Genomic DNA, 19,332 nt, shown 5'->3' with positions numbered 1-19,332 from the left:
CCCCTCCCCCCAGCCTGTCTCAGTCAAATCCATCAAATTCAGCACCGCCTTCCTAACCTGCAACAATCTTCCCGACCTCTCCGCCCCACCCCCTCTCCGGCCTATCACCCTCACCTTAACCTCCTTCCACCTACCGCATTCCCAACGCCTCTCCCCCAAGTCCCTCCTCCCTACCTTATACCTCAGCCTGCTTGGCACACCCTCCTCATTCCTGAAGAAGGGCTTATGCCCGAAATGTCGATTCTCCTTCTCCTTTGATGCTGCCTGATCTGCTGCCCTTTTCCAGCAACATATTTTTAAGCTCTGCATTATAGACTGTGTAGATAATAGTCTATCAATTTTCATTTGCTATTTTCTGTTAAGTGAATGCACCAAGCTGTGGCAGATGGAGTTGAATGTAAGCAAGAGTGATGTTATCCAATTTGGACTGTGGGCATGCTCTAAATGTTATGAAGATAAATACAGTGCATGTCCAATGAGACTTGTGGCTTCAGGTGCACATTTCTTGAAAAATGTCATGAACAGATGAACAAATAACGTCAATGCAAAGAATAATTTTGAAAAAAGTTCTTATTATCTGAACACAAAAATCATTCACACAAAAAAAAAGCTGCATGAGTACAAGTTGACCAAGGTCAGAAAATACATTTCCAGAATATAGAATATACAAAGTCAGGTGACATCCGCAAAGAGGTCAGTTAGACTCGAAACGTCAGCTCTTTGCTCTCCTTACAGATGCTGCCAGACCTGCTGAGATTTTCCAGCATTTTCTCTTGGGTTCTGCAAAGAGGTGTAGGCCTGACATGAAAGGATGATGTAAAGACATCTGTGAGTCAGGATCTTCGTTCAGAATATCCAAATGTCAAATCAGAATGGATGTGAGTAGGAATGAAAAGGTCAGATTGAGATGATGGGAGTGGCTTGTAGAGACCCTAATTGACGTCATAACTTTGGCTTCAACTATTGATTGGCTCATCGTCAGAAAACAGCGATTAGGAGTTCTGTTTCATGTTTATGTCTCGTGACCATTGAGTTGAGACATTGTTGCTGAATTTGCAGATGGCACAAAGATAGATGGAGAGACAGAGGGCATGGATAGAGGATTGGCTGACTGGCAGAAGGCAGAACGTATTAATAAAGTGGTCTTTTTCAGAATGGCAGCCACTGACTCGTGGAGTTCCACAAGGGTCCGTGTTGGGACCACAATTATTCATGTTATATAATAACGATTTGAATGAAGGAACTGAGGGGACTGTTACTAAACTTAATTGCACAAAGAAAGGCTCAAGGAAGGTAGTGTTGAGGAACCGGGGAGGCTGCAGAAGAACTTAGCATAGGAGAGTGGGCAAAGAAGTGACAGATTGAATACAATATGGGAAGGTGTGAGGTAGGAAGAATTGGAAGGAAGAACAGAGGCATAGACTATTTTCTAATCAAAAAAAGACTTTGGAAATTTGAAGTAGAAAAGGACGCAGGAGTCCTCATTCAGAATCCTCAAGGTTACATGAAGGTTCAGTTGGCAATCAAGAAGACAAATGTAATATTAACAATCACTTCAAGAGGGCTAGAATACAAGAGCAGAAACATACCGCTGAGGCTCTGGTCAAACCGCATTGGAATATTGTGAGCAGCTTTGGGGTCTGCATCCAAGGAAGGATTTGTTAGCATTGGAGAGGGTTCAGATGAGGTTTAACAAGAATGATCCTGGGGATGAAGAGCTTGTCATATGAGGAGTGGTTAAGGACTCTGGGTCCATACTGTATGGAGTTTAGAAGGATAAGGGGGTACTCTACAGACTCTGGAACAGTCCCTACAGATTGGAGGGTATCTAATGTCACTCCAATATTCAAAAAGGGACGTAGAGAGAAAACGGGGAATTATAGACCAGTAAGCCTAACATCAGTAGTGGGGAAAGTTCTCAAATCCATTTTCAAGGACTTCATACCAGAGCATTTAGAAAGCAGTGGCAGGATTAGACAGAGTCAGCATGGATTTATGAAGGGGAAATCATGGCTGACAAATCTGTTGGAATTCTATGAAGATGTAACTGGTAGAGTTGACAAGAGGGAGCCAGTCAATGTGGTATGTTAGGACTTTCAGAAAAAAAATTGACGTAGTCCTGGATAAGAAATTGTTGTGCAAGATTAAAGTACATAGGATTGGGGAAGTGTATTGAGATGTATAGAAAACTGGTTGTCAGAGAGGAAACAGCGTAGGAATTAATGGGTCCTTTTCAAACTGCCAGGCAGTAACTAGTGGGGTGACATGGGGATCAGTGCTAGTACCCCAGCTATTCACAATATATATCAGTGATTTGGATGAGGGAACAAAATGTAACATCTTAAAGTTTGCAGAGTTACCAAGTTGGGTGGGAGGGTGAGCTGTGAGGAGGATGGAGGGATCCTTTGGCATGATCTGGACAGGTTGGGTGAGTGGGCAACTCAATGACAGATGCAGTTTAATTTGGATAAATGTGAGGCTATTCACTTTGGAAGCAAAAACAAGGTGGCAGATTACTACCTGGATGGCTGTACTTTGAGAGTGGGGAATGTACAGTGGGACCTGGGTGTCTTTGTGCACCAGTCACTGAAGGTAAGCATGCCAACCCACAGCAGATGACTGCAGAGGTTCAAGAAGGCAGCTCACCACCACCTTCTCATGGGCAACTAGGGACAGGCAATAAATACTGGCCAGCCAGCAATGTCCACATCCCACAAATGAATAAAAAATACCTTTCTCCCATTAACATGTTGTTTCTCTGATATTGTTGGAATAGTTATGTTGCAAAATATTAGTTTAAATTATCTATCATTTCCCTGCTTCCTGTTTTTAATTCCCCAGCTGCATCCTCCAAGGGCCCCACACTTACATTAGCTAGTCTTTTCAATTCCAGTTTTGTGTCATTCCTCATAGCCCTTAACTCCTACTTTAAATATGTATCTACCTGCTCTTCAAATAGTTTTTGTGATCTAACCTCCACGACTCTCCAAGACAGAGAATTCCAGATATTTGCTACCCTCTCAGAAAAGTGTGGAAACTTGTTTTGTTTTCTGCATTTCTTGCCAATTTACTTTCATAATCAATTTTCTTTTTAGCTTTTTACCTTTAAATCTATTTTTGTATCAACTGCAAATTTGGTTACAGTGTATTCGCTTCCTTCCTCCAAGTTATTAACATATACATTACAAACAGTTGTAGTCCCAGCATTGGTCCATGTAAGGTCATAAGGTCATAAGTTATAGAAGCAAAATTAGGCTATTTGGCCCATCAAGGATGGCACGGTGGTTAGCACTTCTGCCTCACAGTTCAATTCCTGCCTCAGGAAACTGCCTGTGTGGAGTTTGCTCATTCTCCCTGTGTCTGCGTGGGTTTCCTCCGGGCGCTCTGGTTTCCTCCCACAGTCCAAAGATGTGCAGGTTAGGTGAATTGGCTGAGCTAAATTGCCTGTAGAGTTAGGTGTAGGGGAATGGGTCTGGGTGGGGAGGATTTTGACCCAGCCATAGCAAAAGAACAGCGATATATTTCCACGGTAGGATGGTGAGTGGCGTGGAGGGGATCTTCCAGGTGATGGTGTTTCCATTTCTGCCCAATTAGATGGAAATGGTTGTGGGTTTGGAAGATGGTGTCTGAGAATCTTTGGTAAATTTCTGCAGTGCATCTTGTTAATAGTACACACTACTGCTACTGAGCATCGGTATTGGAGGGAATGGATACTTGTGGATGTAATACCAATCAAGCGGGCTGCTTTGTGCTGGATGATGTCCAGCTTGTTGGTGAATGTTGGTCCTTTGGAAGATGAAACTGGAGAGTTAATAGTAGGGAACATTGAGCTGGCAGAGATGCTGAATCAATACTTTGCTTCAGTTTTCATTGTGGAGGACAATAGTACCATTCTGGCTGGGATGGGCAAATCAGAGTCAATGGATAAGGTAGAACAATCAACATTAATAGGACAAAGGTACTCAGTGAACTATTAGGATTGAGGACAGGCAAGTCCCCCAGGCCTGATGGCCTACATCCTAGCGTATTAAAGAAAGTGGCAGCAGAGATAGTATTGGTTACAATATTCCAAAATTCCCTGGCCATGGGATAGGTTCCAGTGGATTAGAAAATGGTTTTATTCAAAATGAAGGAAGGCAAAATGTTCATTGGGAAAGTGTTAGAATCAATTATCAAGGAAACAATATCAGGACATTCGGAAAGTCAAAACACTACCCATCAGAGTCAGCATGGTTTTATGAAGGGCAAATCATGTTTGACTAATTTGCTATAGGTCTTTGAAGAAGTAACAAGCAAAATGGGTAATGGGGACGCTGTAGATGTAATTTATCTGGACTTCTGGAAGGTGTTTAATAAAGTGCTGCACAACAGGTTAATTTACAAAGTTGAATCAGATGGGATGGGGTAATTTATCAGCCTGGATTGATGACTGGCTGATGGACAGAAGACAGAGTTGGGATAAATGGCTTTTTTTCTGGATGGCAAGAGGTAACTAGTGGGGTGCCACAGGGTTCGGTGCTTGGATCCCAGCTATTTACAATCTACATTAACGACTTGTGTACAGAGATAGAAGGCTCTACAGCTAAATTTGCAGATGACACAAAAATAGGCAGGATGCTAAATTGCAATGAGGAAATAAGAACCTTACAAATGGATATAGATAGGTTAGAAGAGTGGGCAAAATGTGGCAGATAGAGTTTAATGTGGATAAGTGTGAGGTCATACATTTGGGTTGAAAAAAATGGGAAGGCAACCTCTAATCTAAATGGGGAGAGAGTCTGGGGTGCTCTGGTGCAGAGGGAACTAGATGTACCCATTCATGAGTCACAGAAAACTAGCATGCAGGTACAGCAGATAATAAAGAAAGTGAATGGAATATTGGCTTTTATAGCTGAGGGAATATAATATGAAGGCACAAATGTTACTTACAACTTATCAGCCCGAGACTGGATGTTATTCAGATCTTGTTGCATTTGAACATGGACTGCTTCAGTCTCTGAGGAATAGTGCTGAACATTGTACAATCAACGGCAAACATTCCCACTTCTGCCCCCTATGATGGAGGGAAGGTCATTTATGAAGAAACTGAAGATGGTAGGGCCTAGGCCACTACCCTGAGGAACTCCTGTCGAGAGATCCTGAAGCTTAGATGACTAACCTTCAACAGCCTGCTACTGTAAGGATATTATTAAATTGGAGCAAGGTCAGAAAAGATTTACAAGATGTTGCCAGGCATGGAGGGTTTGAGTTATAAGGAGAGGCTGATTAGGCTAGGACATTTTTTTTACTGGAGTGCAGGAGGTTGAGTTTTATAAAATCATGGAAGGCAGGCACCGGAGGGGCAACTTTTTCACACAGAGGGTGGAGATAAAGTTACAACATATAAAGAACATTTGAAGAGGTATATGTATATGGAAGGTTAGAAGGGATCTAGGCCAAATGCAGGCAAGTGGGACTAGTTTAGTTGGGAATCTTGGTCAACCTGGACGAAGGATCTGTTTCCATGCTGTATGACTCTATAACAACAACTATCTGTCTGTCAGTCAGTCAGGTATGATTCCAACCACTTGAAAGTTTGCCCCTTGATACCTATTTTCACTCTGGAATTCAGGTCTTTGATCGATGTGTGAACTAAGTCTGTCATGAGGTCAGAAGGTGAGTGGCCCTGGCAGAACCCAAACTGGGCATCACCTGAGGGGTGGTGCCTGAAAGTGCTGTTATGACACCTTCCTGTCACTTTATTGATGATAAAGAGTAGACTGATGAGGTGGTAATTGGCTGGTTTAGATTTCTCCTTTTTATGTACAGGACATACTTGGGCAATTTGCCACACTGTCATCAGGTAAATGCTGTAACAGTCTGTAATAGTGCACTTTAGGAGAAAGAATCAAAAGACTGACTATTATTTGAATCTAGAGAAACAAGTGTTGCAGGGAGGGTCGAGTGTTCTTGCGCATGAATCACAAGAAGTTAACATTCATGTGCAGCAACTAATTAAGGTAATAAATAGAATTTCAACCTTTTGCTCATAGAATCCCTAGTGTGGAAGGAGACTATTTGGCCCATCAAGTCCACATCACCTCTTTGAAGAGCATCCCAGCCATACCCACAGCACCCCCACCCCCTTATCCCCAGAACCCTGCATTTCACATGGTAATTTATCTAGCCTGCTCATCCCTGGACACTATGGGTAATTTAATATGTTCAGTCCTAAAATGTGGATTAACCCAGGTGTTTCAGGATCAGGATAATCCTCAACATCAGAGGCTTTTCTTTCAGTTCAAGCCTTTTAAGCTGATACTCCCTTTCTTTTGCCTGAAAAGAATTTTTCCTTTCTTTTTGAACTTCACAATTTCAAGTCTTTTAATAAATTTCCATTTACTTCTGTTTCTGCTTCCTCTGCAACTGAATTCTCACTAACTCACCGTCCAGTTTGCTTTGCTCTTCTTACAACTTCAAATGCTGTGTCATTACCTCAACTATGTCACTTAACCATTGGTTTTAATTCTAACCTTAATCTCCCAGACAACTCAATTATTCTTACCGTGGTTATTCTTTGTAACTCATTCAGTGATAAATCTTCAATATCTGAAAGAGTCTTAGCAACTGGCACAAGCCATTTTAACACAAACAGCAATATACCAGGTTTCTTCTGCATTATCCTTTTTTCAAATTATCATCACCCCTCTTTAATTAAAACACGTCCTTGTCAGGTATCTCAGACAAGACCCCATTTTTAGGTTACTGCTGAGGCTGTAGGAGAGTGCTATTACTTTGATTCCACTAGTTCCATTAGAAAATATTTTTGCTAGTTATCAAAATGACTAAATAAATGTAGTCCATAAAAAGTTTTAAACACAAGGATCTATCAACAAGGTTTCTTAATAAACACAATAGGCTTATGATCAAAACAATATTTTAATGTAGAAGTATTAATATTTATCCTATAAATATCTCCAAAATATAAGCACAACTCCAACTTCAGAAAAAGAGAAAATTAAACTCTGCAGAGATTAGCTTTCTCAAAACAAAATATTTGGCCAATGGGTTGAAGGCCAAAGGATAAAACATAGAATGTTCCAAATCAAACACAAAGAATGCTGGAGAAACTCAGGTCTGGTAGCAAATTCAGAGACACAAGAACAGATTTCCTCTTTTGTCCTTGGTATCAGTTAGAGTCATAGAGATGTACAGCATGGAAACAGACTCTTCAGTCCAACTCATTCATGATGCAATACTGGACTTGAAATGTTAACTTTGTTTCACTCTCTACAGATGCTGCCAAACCTGCTAGGTTTCTCCAGCATTGTGTGTTTGCTTCAGATTATCAGCTTGGTTTTTGTTTGAATGTTTCAAAGTGCTTGCTCCAACAGGTTTAGTCAAGTCACATGGTTGTCTCTTCAGTCTTTGTATTTCCTGCCCAAAAATTGTTTGCAATCTCGAGATGTTCTTTCAATCACTTTCAAGAGGACAAACAGTTGCTCCCTGAACTGTTTTTTGGGAGGGTTTCTTTTCAGAAATAGGAGGCATCAACTTTGTAGCTTGGTCAGAGCAAGCTTTTTGTCAATTTAGCTTGTTCTTCACAGGCTTTTCTTCAACTGAACCAGATCAATAAACAAGAATCACTCCAAACCTGTGATTTCAAAAAAAGCCCAGACAGGGTCTATGGCAAAGCAAACAGTTGTCACCTGTCATGTGATTGAGGGAGATTTGTTAAAAAAATTCTAATACTTACAGCAAACTTTTGACAGTGATTTTAAAGTAAAGTTTGTCCACAAAATCCCATCTTCCACATCTTTCAAAACACATCCTCTATGCAACATTAAATACATTAGATGAACCATAGAAGCCCTATAGTGTAGAAACAGGCTATTTGGCTCAACAAGTCTACACCAACCCTCCCATTTCCCTACTCTATATTTCCTCTGACTAATACACCTAACCCGTACATCCCTGAACACGATGTGCAATTTCGTATGGTCCAATCCACCTAACATCTTTGATTGTGGGAGGAAACTGGAGGACCTGGAAGAAACCCACACAGACACAGGGAGTGTGTGCAAACTCCATACAGACAATCGCTGAGGCTGGAATCGAACCCAGGTCCCTGGTGCTGAGAGGCAGCAGTGCTAACTACTGAGCCACTGTGCCACTATTATGATTATGAATGTCAAATGTTAACCACAAGAACAAACTTTGGGCAAGATTTTCTCCAGTCATGGTTCTAAAGGGTCAACATTGGTGACTGCATTAGGCTCCACCCAGACGTATGATATCATACCAACTGAATAGGGTTAAGCCAGAACAATTTTGGATCTTAAGAGTCATACAGGACAGAAACACCCTACAGTCCAACTCTTCGGCACCAGACATCCCAATAGCCAGCGTTTGGCCTAGGTCCTTCTATATCTTTCCTATTCATATACCTACCTAAATGCCCTTTAAATGTTATAATTGTAGCCACATCCTCCACTTCCTCTGGCAGCTTGTATTAAGTGAACTATATCCATATATCCTGAGACTCCCAATAGTCTTTGTTACCATGTTTGTCTTACCGATGTAACTTGTATCCAATTTCAATTATGCAATAACTACATCTTATTTAAAAGACTCACAATGGCAACAAGCTATTCCAAACATGAGCTGGCAGTGGTTGACACGCCAAAACCTACAACTGCATCTAAAGTATGGTCTAGTTTTGGTTTCCATGTTTAAGGAGGGTCATACTTATATTGGAAATGGTTTAAAAAGGTTTGCCAATTTAGGATGGAACTGAATGCTCTGAGTCTTTGGAATGCTCTTCCCCAGCATGCATCATAAAAGGCCGAGTTTGATTTTTAATCTACAAGCGAGGCAAGTGTTATGGGAACAGAAAGGAAAATGGGGTGAAGGTAACAAACAGATTAATGATCTTAATGAATTACAGACCAGCCTTGATCACTAAATTATCTATTCCGCTTCCTATATCTCATAATCACCTCTTATAACAGTGACATTTCTAATCGATAGTAGGAGCAACCAAATGCAGTCAGGATGAGACGTTTTGGATCACCTCTGCTCCAGCCCTGACCTTGCAGTCACTTGTCACAAATTCCTGACTCAGTTTCCCCTTAGACCCTCTGTCTTTGAATCGGGGGTATGGCACTGGAAAAACACAGCAGGTCAGACAGCATCTGAGGAGTAGGAGGATTGATGTTTCAGGCAAAAGCCCTTCATCAGGAATGAGGCCATGAGAAATGAGGCCCTCTGTCTCTTACATCATTCTACTGAAAAACAGCACCTCATCTTTCAACTGGTCACTTTGCAGCCTTCCAGATGAGTTCAACAATACTAGATCATAACAACTATTCCCTTTTATCATACAGCCAATAACAATCATATTGGTGTCACTTTACAGCTCTTGCAGATGATTTTTGTATTTTGTCACACATTATCCTTTTGTCATTTAATCTGTTAGAGGATGGTGAATCTTGAGAATTCTCTACTCCAGGGGTTATGGAGGCTTAGCTACTAGATAAGCTCAAGACTGGGATGCAGAGATGTCTAGTTACTGAAGATATAAAGGGATATGGGGATAGTGCAGGAATGGGGTGTTCAAGTAGATGATCACCCATGATTTAGAATGTTGGACTGTTTGAGGGGACAGAGTAACCTACTCCTGCAGTATTTCCACTATGTCCCCTTTCTCTGCCTCTGTACCTGCTTCAAGTCTGTTACATCTTTCGCTAATTAAGTCATCAACCCAAAACACCCTCCTTCTGCCCACAGATGCCACTCAATGAGCATTTCCAGCATTATCTTTGCCATTTCCTATGCTTCCACTGAATGGATGAGGCGCTACATCAGCTTTCCTCAGCCATACTGCTCAACCTGTGAGTTAGCTCTTTCATCAACAATACAACACAGACCATATAAACGCTTTTATTCACATAGTTGTATAAAGTACACAAAATTATATTTCAAAGTAATACATTTTAAAAAAGATCTTGTACATTGGCTGTAAGCTCTGGATGAACATGTTTAAACACTACTTTATCAAAAAATATTTAGGGTAATTTTAATATAATCCATCAAATAGAAAATGGACTTCAGTGGAGAGTAAAATTGGGCACTAATTAACCTGATTCCCATTTGGCGCATTAAATTAACCTTACTTCCTTCTCCTCCTGCATAGCATTTACAAAGAGTTACAGCAGCCATCGCATCTCCAAACAGAGGACCTCCTTTCATAAATCAACAGCTGAGTTGCAAAAATAAACTAGATATGAGTACAAAACTGTCAGATTCATTTACAAGAACTTCCAAAATATTATTTCAAATATCGTAATGTTTGGATTATTAATTATAGAATCAAACCTGGATCAGTTGTCACCCTTCCCTTTCTAAATTACTGTCTCCTACCATGTAAGGTTTTGTACGTGAACGGTTTTTTCTCTCTCTCCACCTCCCCATTCCATCATTTCACCCGCGTGATGACTTCTCATGGGGGATGATGGATATCAGAGCAAATTCTGATCATAAAGTCACTGGACTTGCACACACTTTTCAGTGGGAGCAACAGGTCATAAGGCCAGAGTCAGTGTGAGGCAGTAAAACTAGGGGCAGTGTTGTTACATCCACCTAGGTGGTGGAGATCGAGAGATGTAATCAGACACCTTCTCCCAACCAGTAAAACAACAAGTGTGCAAAGTGAAACTCAAAGCATTGTCAAGAGATATGGCCACTTTCAGAAGGGCCTTCCAAACTGGTCCAACAAAAACAATATAAAATGTGACAAAACATCTGATGAAGGGTGTGCACATTTCCTTTATGCATTAAAATACATCTCCAGAAACAATTTTAAAAGCTGAAAATCAGCTGCACAAGCAAGCATGAAATACATATGCCTACAGTGTGGTGAGACCCATGTTGTGAGCCAGATTAAAGCTGTTAAACTGCAACAAAAGGAAATGCCAGAAGCATGGTTTTGAGTAGTGGCAGCTGGAGGGAGAAAGATTCATCCACCCTATGGGTGGACATAATGTAGAGTACAGGATCCCAAGACACAGGGGGGTATTTTCCCCCTGCTTTAAGCAACTACCAAAATGAACAGATAAAGCAAATATTCTGCTGCTTTGAATGAAACAATTCTAGAATCAGGCTTTGGGGGCATTAGAAAAGTGTTTGAGCACAATTCTAGACTTATACAAAAAGAACTGCATTTTAGGCATGAGGTGAAACCGTACATGGCACAAGCCAGAAATCAGAAAAACAAAATATCCCTTCCACTGGCGGCATTTAGTCCAGTAAGAGGTTGGTAATAGTAATTTTGAGTTTGAGATATAGTATTCAGAGAAGAACCAGGTTAATGATCGGAGAGCGATGGATGATCTTCGACTAATCCTTGGTGGAGCACCAGTCTCTCTATCAAATGATTCCTTTTGATTGGAGAACTGTATATAAATTGTAAGAGGATCTGAGATGCAAGGTTACCGATTTGGATCTTTATGCCAACTGAAAATAAAACCTAATGAAATTCCACCCAGAATGAATTTCATTGCGCCTTGTATGAAAGAGTGTTGAAAGTTTGAGTAAGATCAGCAATGGCCGAAATGTTGTTACTTTTGCTTTCCTCAACTTAGTCTCAGAGGAATTGGAGACATCTTTCATTGAACTTTCAAACTTCATGCTTCAAAGATAACTTGCCATCGTCGTGCAGAACAAGCTCAGGACTAAAAGTTCACATGAACTCTGATGTCATTAATTTTCCTCACTATTTCAGTAATACGGTCACTCCTGAAAAAGAAAATTAAGACATTAAAATAATTGGCAGCAGACCATTCAACCATGAAGTCTGATCACCTTACAATTAGAGCAGAATCGGTCTACACCTTAACTCGGTCAAATCAGCCCAAATGTCACCCAACAAAAATCAATTCAATTATTTTAAACTGATCTGATCAGTTAGAGTTAGTGCTAGTCATCACCTATAAAGAAATAATGAGCCATTTTGTAATCAAATTACCACACTCCTTTTTAACATGAAGAGTGAGCTCTGCCATTCTGATGCGGATTCCAATTAGGGCTCTTTTCAGAATTACAGAGCTTTACTTCCATTCGGATAAGTCCCTCATGCTGCAAGGGGAAGTCACACTATGGCCTCCCCCTTTTAAACAAGGGCTAGTGCCACATTCTGCAATGTAAAGGGTCCAGCATGACAAACAACCATTTTGACTGCTCCTGTGAAAAGGTAAGATACAGAAGTTAGGGTGCCTGGAGGATAAGATTGAGAGTCTGGCAGTGGTGCAGACAACACTCACTACTTAAACAGGATTCTTCCTAACTAGTGATAAGTTAATCTATGACGACTGTCGCTGTCATGATTGTCAGAGAAGCATGTTAAAAAGGCATACAAGAGCCTGTGCATTACAAATAATGAGGCATCAAGTACAAAAGCACTAAGTTATGCTAAACCTCCAAAACAAATTCACTAGTTATGCTCTAGCTGAAATACTGAGCACAATCAAGGCCAAAACATTTAGGAAGAATGTCAAGTCCTCACATAGATGCAGAATAGATTTACTCAGATAGTACTGGGGTGTCATACTTCAGTTATGTGTAGTGACAATGAGTTCTCTGTACAGAATGTTAAGGAGACATTTAACAGATATTTTATGATTTCTAAAGGTATTAAGGGTTACATGGAAAAAGACAAAGCATTTGGTCACAGATTAGCTCTGTTCCTATGCTTCCAGGTACAAAAGGTCATCAAAGTGTTACAACACAGGGTAAGCCCCTCTGCTAACTTAAACCCAACTCAGTGAAACTCAACTCGTGCCAAAATCTGTTAAACCTCAAGAGGCAAAGAACTATCCGAGAGGTCACCATTTAAAGTAAAAATTAACAATTTTATTCAAGTCCAACAGAGAACATTAAAACCATAGCTAATTACAACTCCTTTCTCTTAAACCTATCTTTTACCTCTCACTCTACAATACTGGTCCGATAGAAAACCCCCAATTAAGATTTACAAAACAAAACCATGTTTCAAAACCAGCCAGCTGTCAATTCGCCTATGTAGATTTTCCTGTATCATTTTTTTTGGTCTTCTGCTGCACAGCTTTTCTTCTGGACAGATACCTTTCAGAGACATAGTCGGCTAGCAGTCTATACTTGTTGGTGCTCTTGGCAGTTCTCCCACTGACTGTTCAAAATGTCTGATTTTATACCCCAAAACATTGGGTTTTTTCATTAGTTTGATGTTATCAAAACATTACATTCAAATTTGATTGGAATTTGGTATCTGGTGCATAATTTAAACTGATTGGACAAATTTGAATTTGTGTTTGTACCATGGCAACATAACTCCAGCTATTTGTTTCAATCAAATGTAACATTTTTAAACTGTTCAGCACACTCTGTACTTTGTCAGTCCCTGCCAGCTTCCTCTGTAGGACACACCTTCATAACACCTCCCTCCTTGAGAAAAAAAATGAACCATCATAACGAAAAGATGGCTTCACTTTTTCTTCTATTCCTTAATCACAATATCATGACATACATATGACTTTAATCTAAGTTCATATTAATTTCTTCATATATAACATTGAATGGATACCAATCTCATCTATATTTTCAGTTAAATCCATGATAACGCATCTGCGATTATGACCCGCGATATGCACAATTTGTAAATTAGAAGTCTGTAAAATAAGAATCCAATGAAATAGTCTCATATTCTTGTCTTTAACATATTTCAAGAATGTAAGAGGATTATGATCAGTGTACACAACCACCTCAGACACATCGTTTGTGACATATATTTATATGTTGTAAGGTCATAACCAAACTCAATGGTTCTTTTTTGATCATGGAATATTTCCTCTGGTGGATGTTGAGTTGCTTCGAAAAGTAACTGACTGACATCATCATCTTCCTGTAGCAGTACAGCTCCAATTCCTGTGTCACTACCATCAAATGGCAACTTTGAAAGGTTTTGAAAAGTTTGGTGTAGCTAAAATTGGTGCAATGGTTAATATTCTTTTAAATGGTCGAATGCCTCCTAGCATGGTTCTGTCCACCGAAAGATTGTGAACTTCAGCAAATTGGTTAACAATGCCACTACACTGCTGAAGTTTGGAACAAACTTCCGATAAAATCCACTTAGCCCCAAGAATTAAAACACCTCTTTCTTAGAGGTTGATCGTGGAAATTCCTTGATGGCCTCTATCTTTGCGTTTTGTGGGGTCAACCTATGACCAATGTTATGACCCAAGAACGTCACTTCTGCTTTCATGAATTCAGTTTTGTTTATCACCAGTTTTCCTTCTCGTATTCAAAGAGCTCTGCCAATTCTATGATGTGTTCTTTCCAGGACTTAGTAAAGATCACTACAGCGTCCAGATAGACTGCAGTTTGTTAACCCAGCCACAACTCTGTTCACGAGTCTTTGGAATGTGGTGGGTGCGTTCTTCATTCCAAAAGGCATCAGTTGGGGTTACAAATGCAGAAATTTATTTCGCTGTCTCTGATAAAAGGTACCTGCCAGTAACCATGCAGTAAGTCCAACTGGGTGATGCAACTGGCTTGTCCGACTTTCTCAATACAGTCCTTCAATCTCTGTATTGTATACAAGTCTGATTTTGTAACAGCGTTGACCTTCTGATAATCCATGCAAAATCGTCGAGTCCCATCAGGTTTGGGAACTAAGACAAAATCGGTGAACTCTACTTGTTCTGGCTCGGTTCTCGTTAAGCATGGCCTCTGTCTCCTTCTGGACCTGTCTGTCTTTGAGAGGATTAAGCCGATGGGGTGTTGTTTTATCAGAACAGCATTCCCTACGTCTACTTCATGTACGGTTGCATGAGTCCTCCCCATCCGATTCCTACATATATCCTCATACTGCTGTAACAAATCTTTCAACTGTGTTTTTCGCTTCTGAGACAGTTTACTAACCTATCCCATTCCTCAAGGACTTCATTTTTTTAACATATTTTGCAGCACATCAAAATCCACAACATCTGGATTTCATTCCTCTCTCAGGCAGTAACTAACACCAGTTTCTCCAGTTCTTTCAGAATATTCTCTGCCTCCTTTTCGGAGTACGCAACATGTATATCTTTTATTGTGGAATCTTTCTGTTGCAAGTCCATTAGTCTTTCAGAATTAAACACTACTATCTGACCCTCTACCTGTTCAGGTTTTTCCTGCACCGTTACATCAAACAGGGCGCCCGCTCACTGAACCTCAACTCCTTCATTTTTCTCTTCAGTTTTTTGCTTCCTGCTGTGATGTATGATACTGGGATCTTGTTACTACAGAGTTTAGGAAATTACCAGGATATTTCTGTTTTAACTCTTCAGTTTCTTAGTCTTCTCCACAACAAGGGGTGTTACTTCCATCTTGGACCCTGCTAAACTATTCCCAAGAACAAACTGGATTCCTGGAACTGACACTCTGTTAATCACTCCCACTGTAACTGCCCCAGTTTTGAGTTGGCAGTCCAACCTGATCTTACATAGGGGAATGCTAAATTTCTGTCTACCTATTGGGGCGGCACGGTGGCACAGTGGTTAGCACTGCTGCCTCTCAGCTCCAGAGACCCGGGTTCAATTCCTGACTCAGGCGACTGACTGTGTGGAGTTTGCACATTCTCCCAGTGTCTGCGTGGGTTTCCTCCGGGTGCTCCGGTTTCCCCCACAGTCCAAATTTAGGGGTATGGGTGGGTTGCGCTTCGGCGGGGAGGTGTGGACTTGTTGGGCTGAAGGGCCTGTTTCTACACTAAGTAATCTAATCTAATCTAATCTATCCCACAAATTACCACACTCTCAGGTACCAGGTCAGAAAGACTGCAAATTTGCTCATGTCTTAATATTAGAGACTGGTTAGATCCTGTATCTCTCAAAATTATAACAACTTCTTACCCTTCTTTCCCGCCCTTTGAGTAAACTTTACCCACAGAGGTAAATTCTTTGTAGAGATCAAGCACTAACTCCATAACCAGCCTCTGCCTGGGCTGTGCACTCTTCTGCAGCTCCTCCGCTCTTCTTGGGGTCTCATTTACTACTTTTACTAATGCTTAGCTTCTTTTACAACATCTTTTTCCACAGTACCTTTTTGTTTTAAACAACCAGCACTGTGACTTTGCATGTCTCACTTTACCACAGTGGAAACACCTGAGGCCTTTCACCTTTTCACCCTCTTGGGCTTCTTTTTTAACCTGTGGTAAACACTTAACCACTGTTCTCTACTCTTTGTTCTGTAGTGTAGGATCGCCCCTTCTCCCAACTTCTATAAGGTGAAATTCTGGCCAGAAACTGTCTTATGCACAAACAAATATTCATCTGCTAATTCTGCTGCCCTTCTCACTTCCCGAACTTTGTTCCTCCACGTGAATTCTTAGCGTCTCTGGAAGTGAGTTTTTAAACTCCTCCAGCAGAATATTTTTGATCTGATAGAGAATTGGTCAGAAGGTAGCAGACAAGGATAATGCGTATATATTTCAACTGATGGATGACACCAGTGATAGTCAAAGGGATTTGTAATGAAACCTTATCATTTGCCTATAGAAAGCTGAGACTAAAACTTGAAAACTATGCATCCAAGTTTTGCTGAAGGACTGTAAGTCGTGTTGATAAAAGGAAATTGTGAAAAACGCCAATCCATTAAGTGAGCAATCACAACTAAGACAGGAAGAGTTCAATGAGAGAATACATCATCCCCTTCATCCGATCTTCATTCAGTGATTAAAAGTCCCCAAGCCAAAATACAGCCTACTCGTGCTTATTTTAAAGGAGATCACTCTGTCAGTCACAGTCTGTACATGGAACTATTCTTGGTAACGGTGGCACAGTGGTTAGCACTGCTGCCACACAGCGCCAGGGACCCGGGTTCAATTCCCGCCTCAGGCAACTGTCTGTGTGGAGTTTCCACAATTTCCCTGTGTCTGCATGGGTTTCCTCCAGGAGTTCCAGTTTCCTCCCACAGTCCAAAGATGTGCTGGTTAGGTGAATTGGCTATGCTAAATTGCCCGTAATGTTAGATGAAGGGGTAAATGTCGGGGAATGGGCCTGGGTGGGTTGCTCTTCGGGGGGTCGGTGTGGACTTGTTGGGCCACGCTGTAAGATATCTAATATGCAGTATTGCTTGTACCTTACCACAAGTACATAAAGGGTTTGTATTGAGACCCAAGAGGTGGAAGATGGCTGTACAAGGACACTGGATTCTCCGAAACTCTTGTCATGGCTTGCCACTTTACAGACTGAGATTGTCTTAAGAAATCTGTTAGTGACATTTTCAGTTTCCATTCCTTCCAAAGATGGTCAAATATTGGGCGGGGTGACATTTGGAAGTTATATTTTAGCTACAAAAACAAAATGCCTTAAAAGCAGCAAAACATCCCATGATTCCCCGAACAAATATTATTGAAGGAAACTTGACATCTATACACCGAGAAAACAGATGACCTAATAACTGAAGAGCTGGATTTTATGGAAGCAAAGTGAAAAGTTTGAGGAGGAAATTCCAAAACTTGGAGCCTAAGCAGTTGAAAACACAGCCATCAACAATACCACCATTAAAACTGGGAATGGTCAAGACGACAGAATTGAAGGAGGTGTCTCAGAGGTTGTAGGACTGGGGAAAATTACAGGGTTTGGAGCACCGAGGCTACAAAGCATGAAATACTCAGAGCAAGAGGATGCTTTGGCTCACTCAATAATCTAACACATGTCTTGTCATAAGGAAGATCGCCTGTGGTTAGATTTCTTTGAGAAACTTGATTGGCCAACCGAACAGCAGAGCTCAATTGGCATTCAACCTTGGTATTCAAATGAATGGAATTATCACAGCAGTTGCAATTTGGGTGGATTTAAGCACTACTTCCCAGGAAATACATCAAGGAGATGGAAGCAGTGCAGGGTAAATTCAGCAGCACAGTACCAAAGCACTGTGTGGTTCTCACACTTGATTACAAAGCTGGCTAGCTGACAAGTTGGGCTTATTTAATAGTATTCCCTATGTTTACAATTCAACTGATCCATTTGATATCTCTGATACTTACTGCTCCTTTAAAACAGATTGAACACACTTCTTCTGGGATGCACTGAGTGAGATGCTCTTTTTTCGTGGACTCTCTTGCTCATGTATTTCCCTCTGCTGGTATTCACTCTTCATTTGGACCTGAGATGAAAAGGATTTGATTATATTAATTAGGGAATACTGCAACATTTAATTTAGACACCAGCCTATACTATAATCCACTTCCTGCTTTCAGGTTAAAGTGGTTATCACAAACTGCTTGCTGCATTTTCCTCAGATATAATAAAAAAACAGAAAGAGCAAGCTGGTTCATTTATCTTAAATTACATTTGAGCAAAACCAGACATCATTGTAAATGATTGGAGTTCTTGTGCAACCAAAAAGCCATTCTGCATAACCAAATATGAACTCCAGCTAATTTTTCAAAAGATCTGCATTGATAGGGCACCTTTTATGGCCACCAGCGTTTCAAAGCACTTTACAGGCATGTTTCACATAGCAATACACAATGAAGATTAGATACATTTTTTTTAGTTAAGGAATAAATATTGGCCATGACATTGGCTTGTTCTTTGAATTAGCAATATAGAATCCTGAACACATACAGGCGGTTCTGCTATAATGCAACAGTTCTGCTCCTCTGCAACATTGCACTTCGACATACTGCTAAGGAAAATCACGGTGTCTAAGACCGCTTATAGAAAATCACTATACCTATTCAGGAGGAAGTTAAAAATCACACAACACCAGTTTATAGTCCAACAGGTTTAATTGGAAGCACACTAGCTTTCGGAGCAACGCTCCTTCATCAGGTGATTGTGGAGGGCTCGATCGTAACACAGAATTTATAGCAAAAATTTGCAGTGTGATGTAACTGAAATTATACATTGAAGAATTGATTGTCTGTTAAGCCTTTCATCTGTTAGAATACAGTGATAGTTTCACTTCTTTCATGTGTAAATCACAAAACCCTTTTTTTTAAAGTTGCATTCTCGGGTTACCTGTTAACAATGGTGATAGCTAGACAATGTGTTGAAGATTTTAGCCCCCTGTGTTCTCTGTCTATGACCTGATGTTTAGATTGATTCCAATCTAAAAAGTGAAATAACAGAGTTTTACATAAATTCATGCAGTTTTTGAGCCCAGAGTTCGACATGAATCTATGTGGTTTTTAAGCAAAGTGCAATGTACCAAACAAATTCACCACACAAAATATATGTATGCATGTGGGTCTTTGTCTGTCTGTGTGTCTGTCTGGGGTGGGGGTTGTGAGTGTGAGAAAGTGAGTGTGTGTGTGTGTGTGTGTGTGTGTGT

The 19,332-nt window shown here is 40.6% G+C and overlaps 1 protein-coding gene across 1 annotated transcript in view; it reads right to left on the bottom strand.

Moving 5' to 3' along the window:
- Positions 1–9,905: 9,905 nt before the first annotated feature.
- nup88 (nucleoporin 88) overlaps positions 9,906–19,332 on the bottom strand; it is a 48,635-nt gene continuing 39,208 nt past the window's right edge. The window contains exons 16-17 of the mRNA XM_043718836.1: positions 18,041–18,159; positions 9,906–11,775 (exon numbers count right to left, since the gene is read on the bottom strand). Coding sequence (XP_043574771.1) covers positions 11,712–11,775; positions 18,041–18,159 — 183 coding nt within the window. The 3' untranslated portion in view covers positions 9,906–11,711. The remainder of the gene's footprint in view (positions 11,776–18,040; positions 18,160–19,332) is intronic.

The sequence above is a fragment of the Chiloscyllium plagiosum genome, chromosome 28 (assembly GCF_004010195.1).
Source record: "Chiloscyllium plagiosum isolate BGI_BamShark_2017 chromosome 28, ASM401019v2, whole genome shotgun sequence".
NCBI classification, from domain to species: domain Eukaryota; kingdom Metazoa; phylum Chordata; class Chondrichthyes; order Orectolobiformes; family Hemiscylliidae; genus Chiloscyllium; species Chiloscyllium plagiosum.
This window is presented reverse-complemented; position numbering and strand designations above follow the sequence as displayed.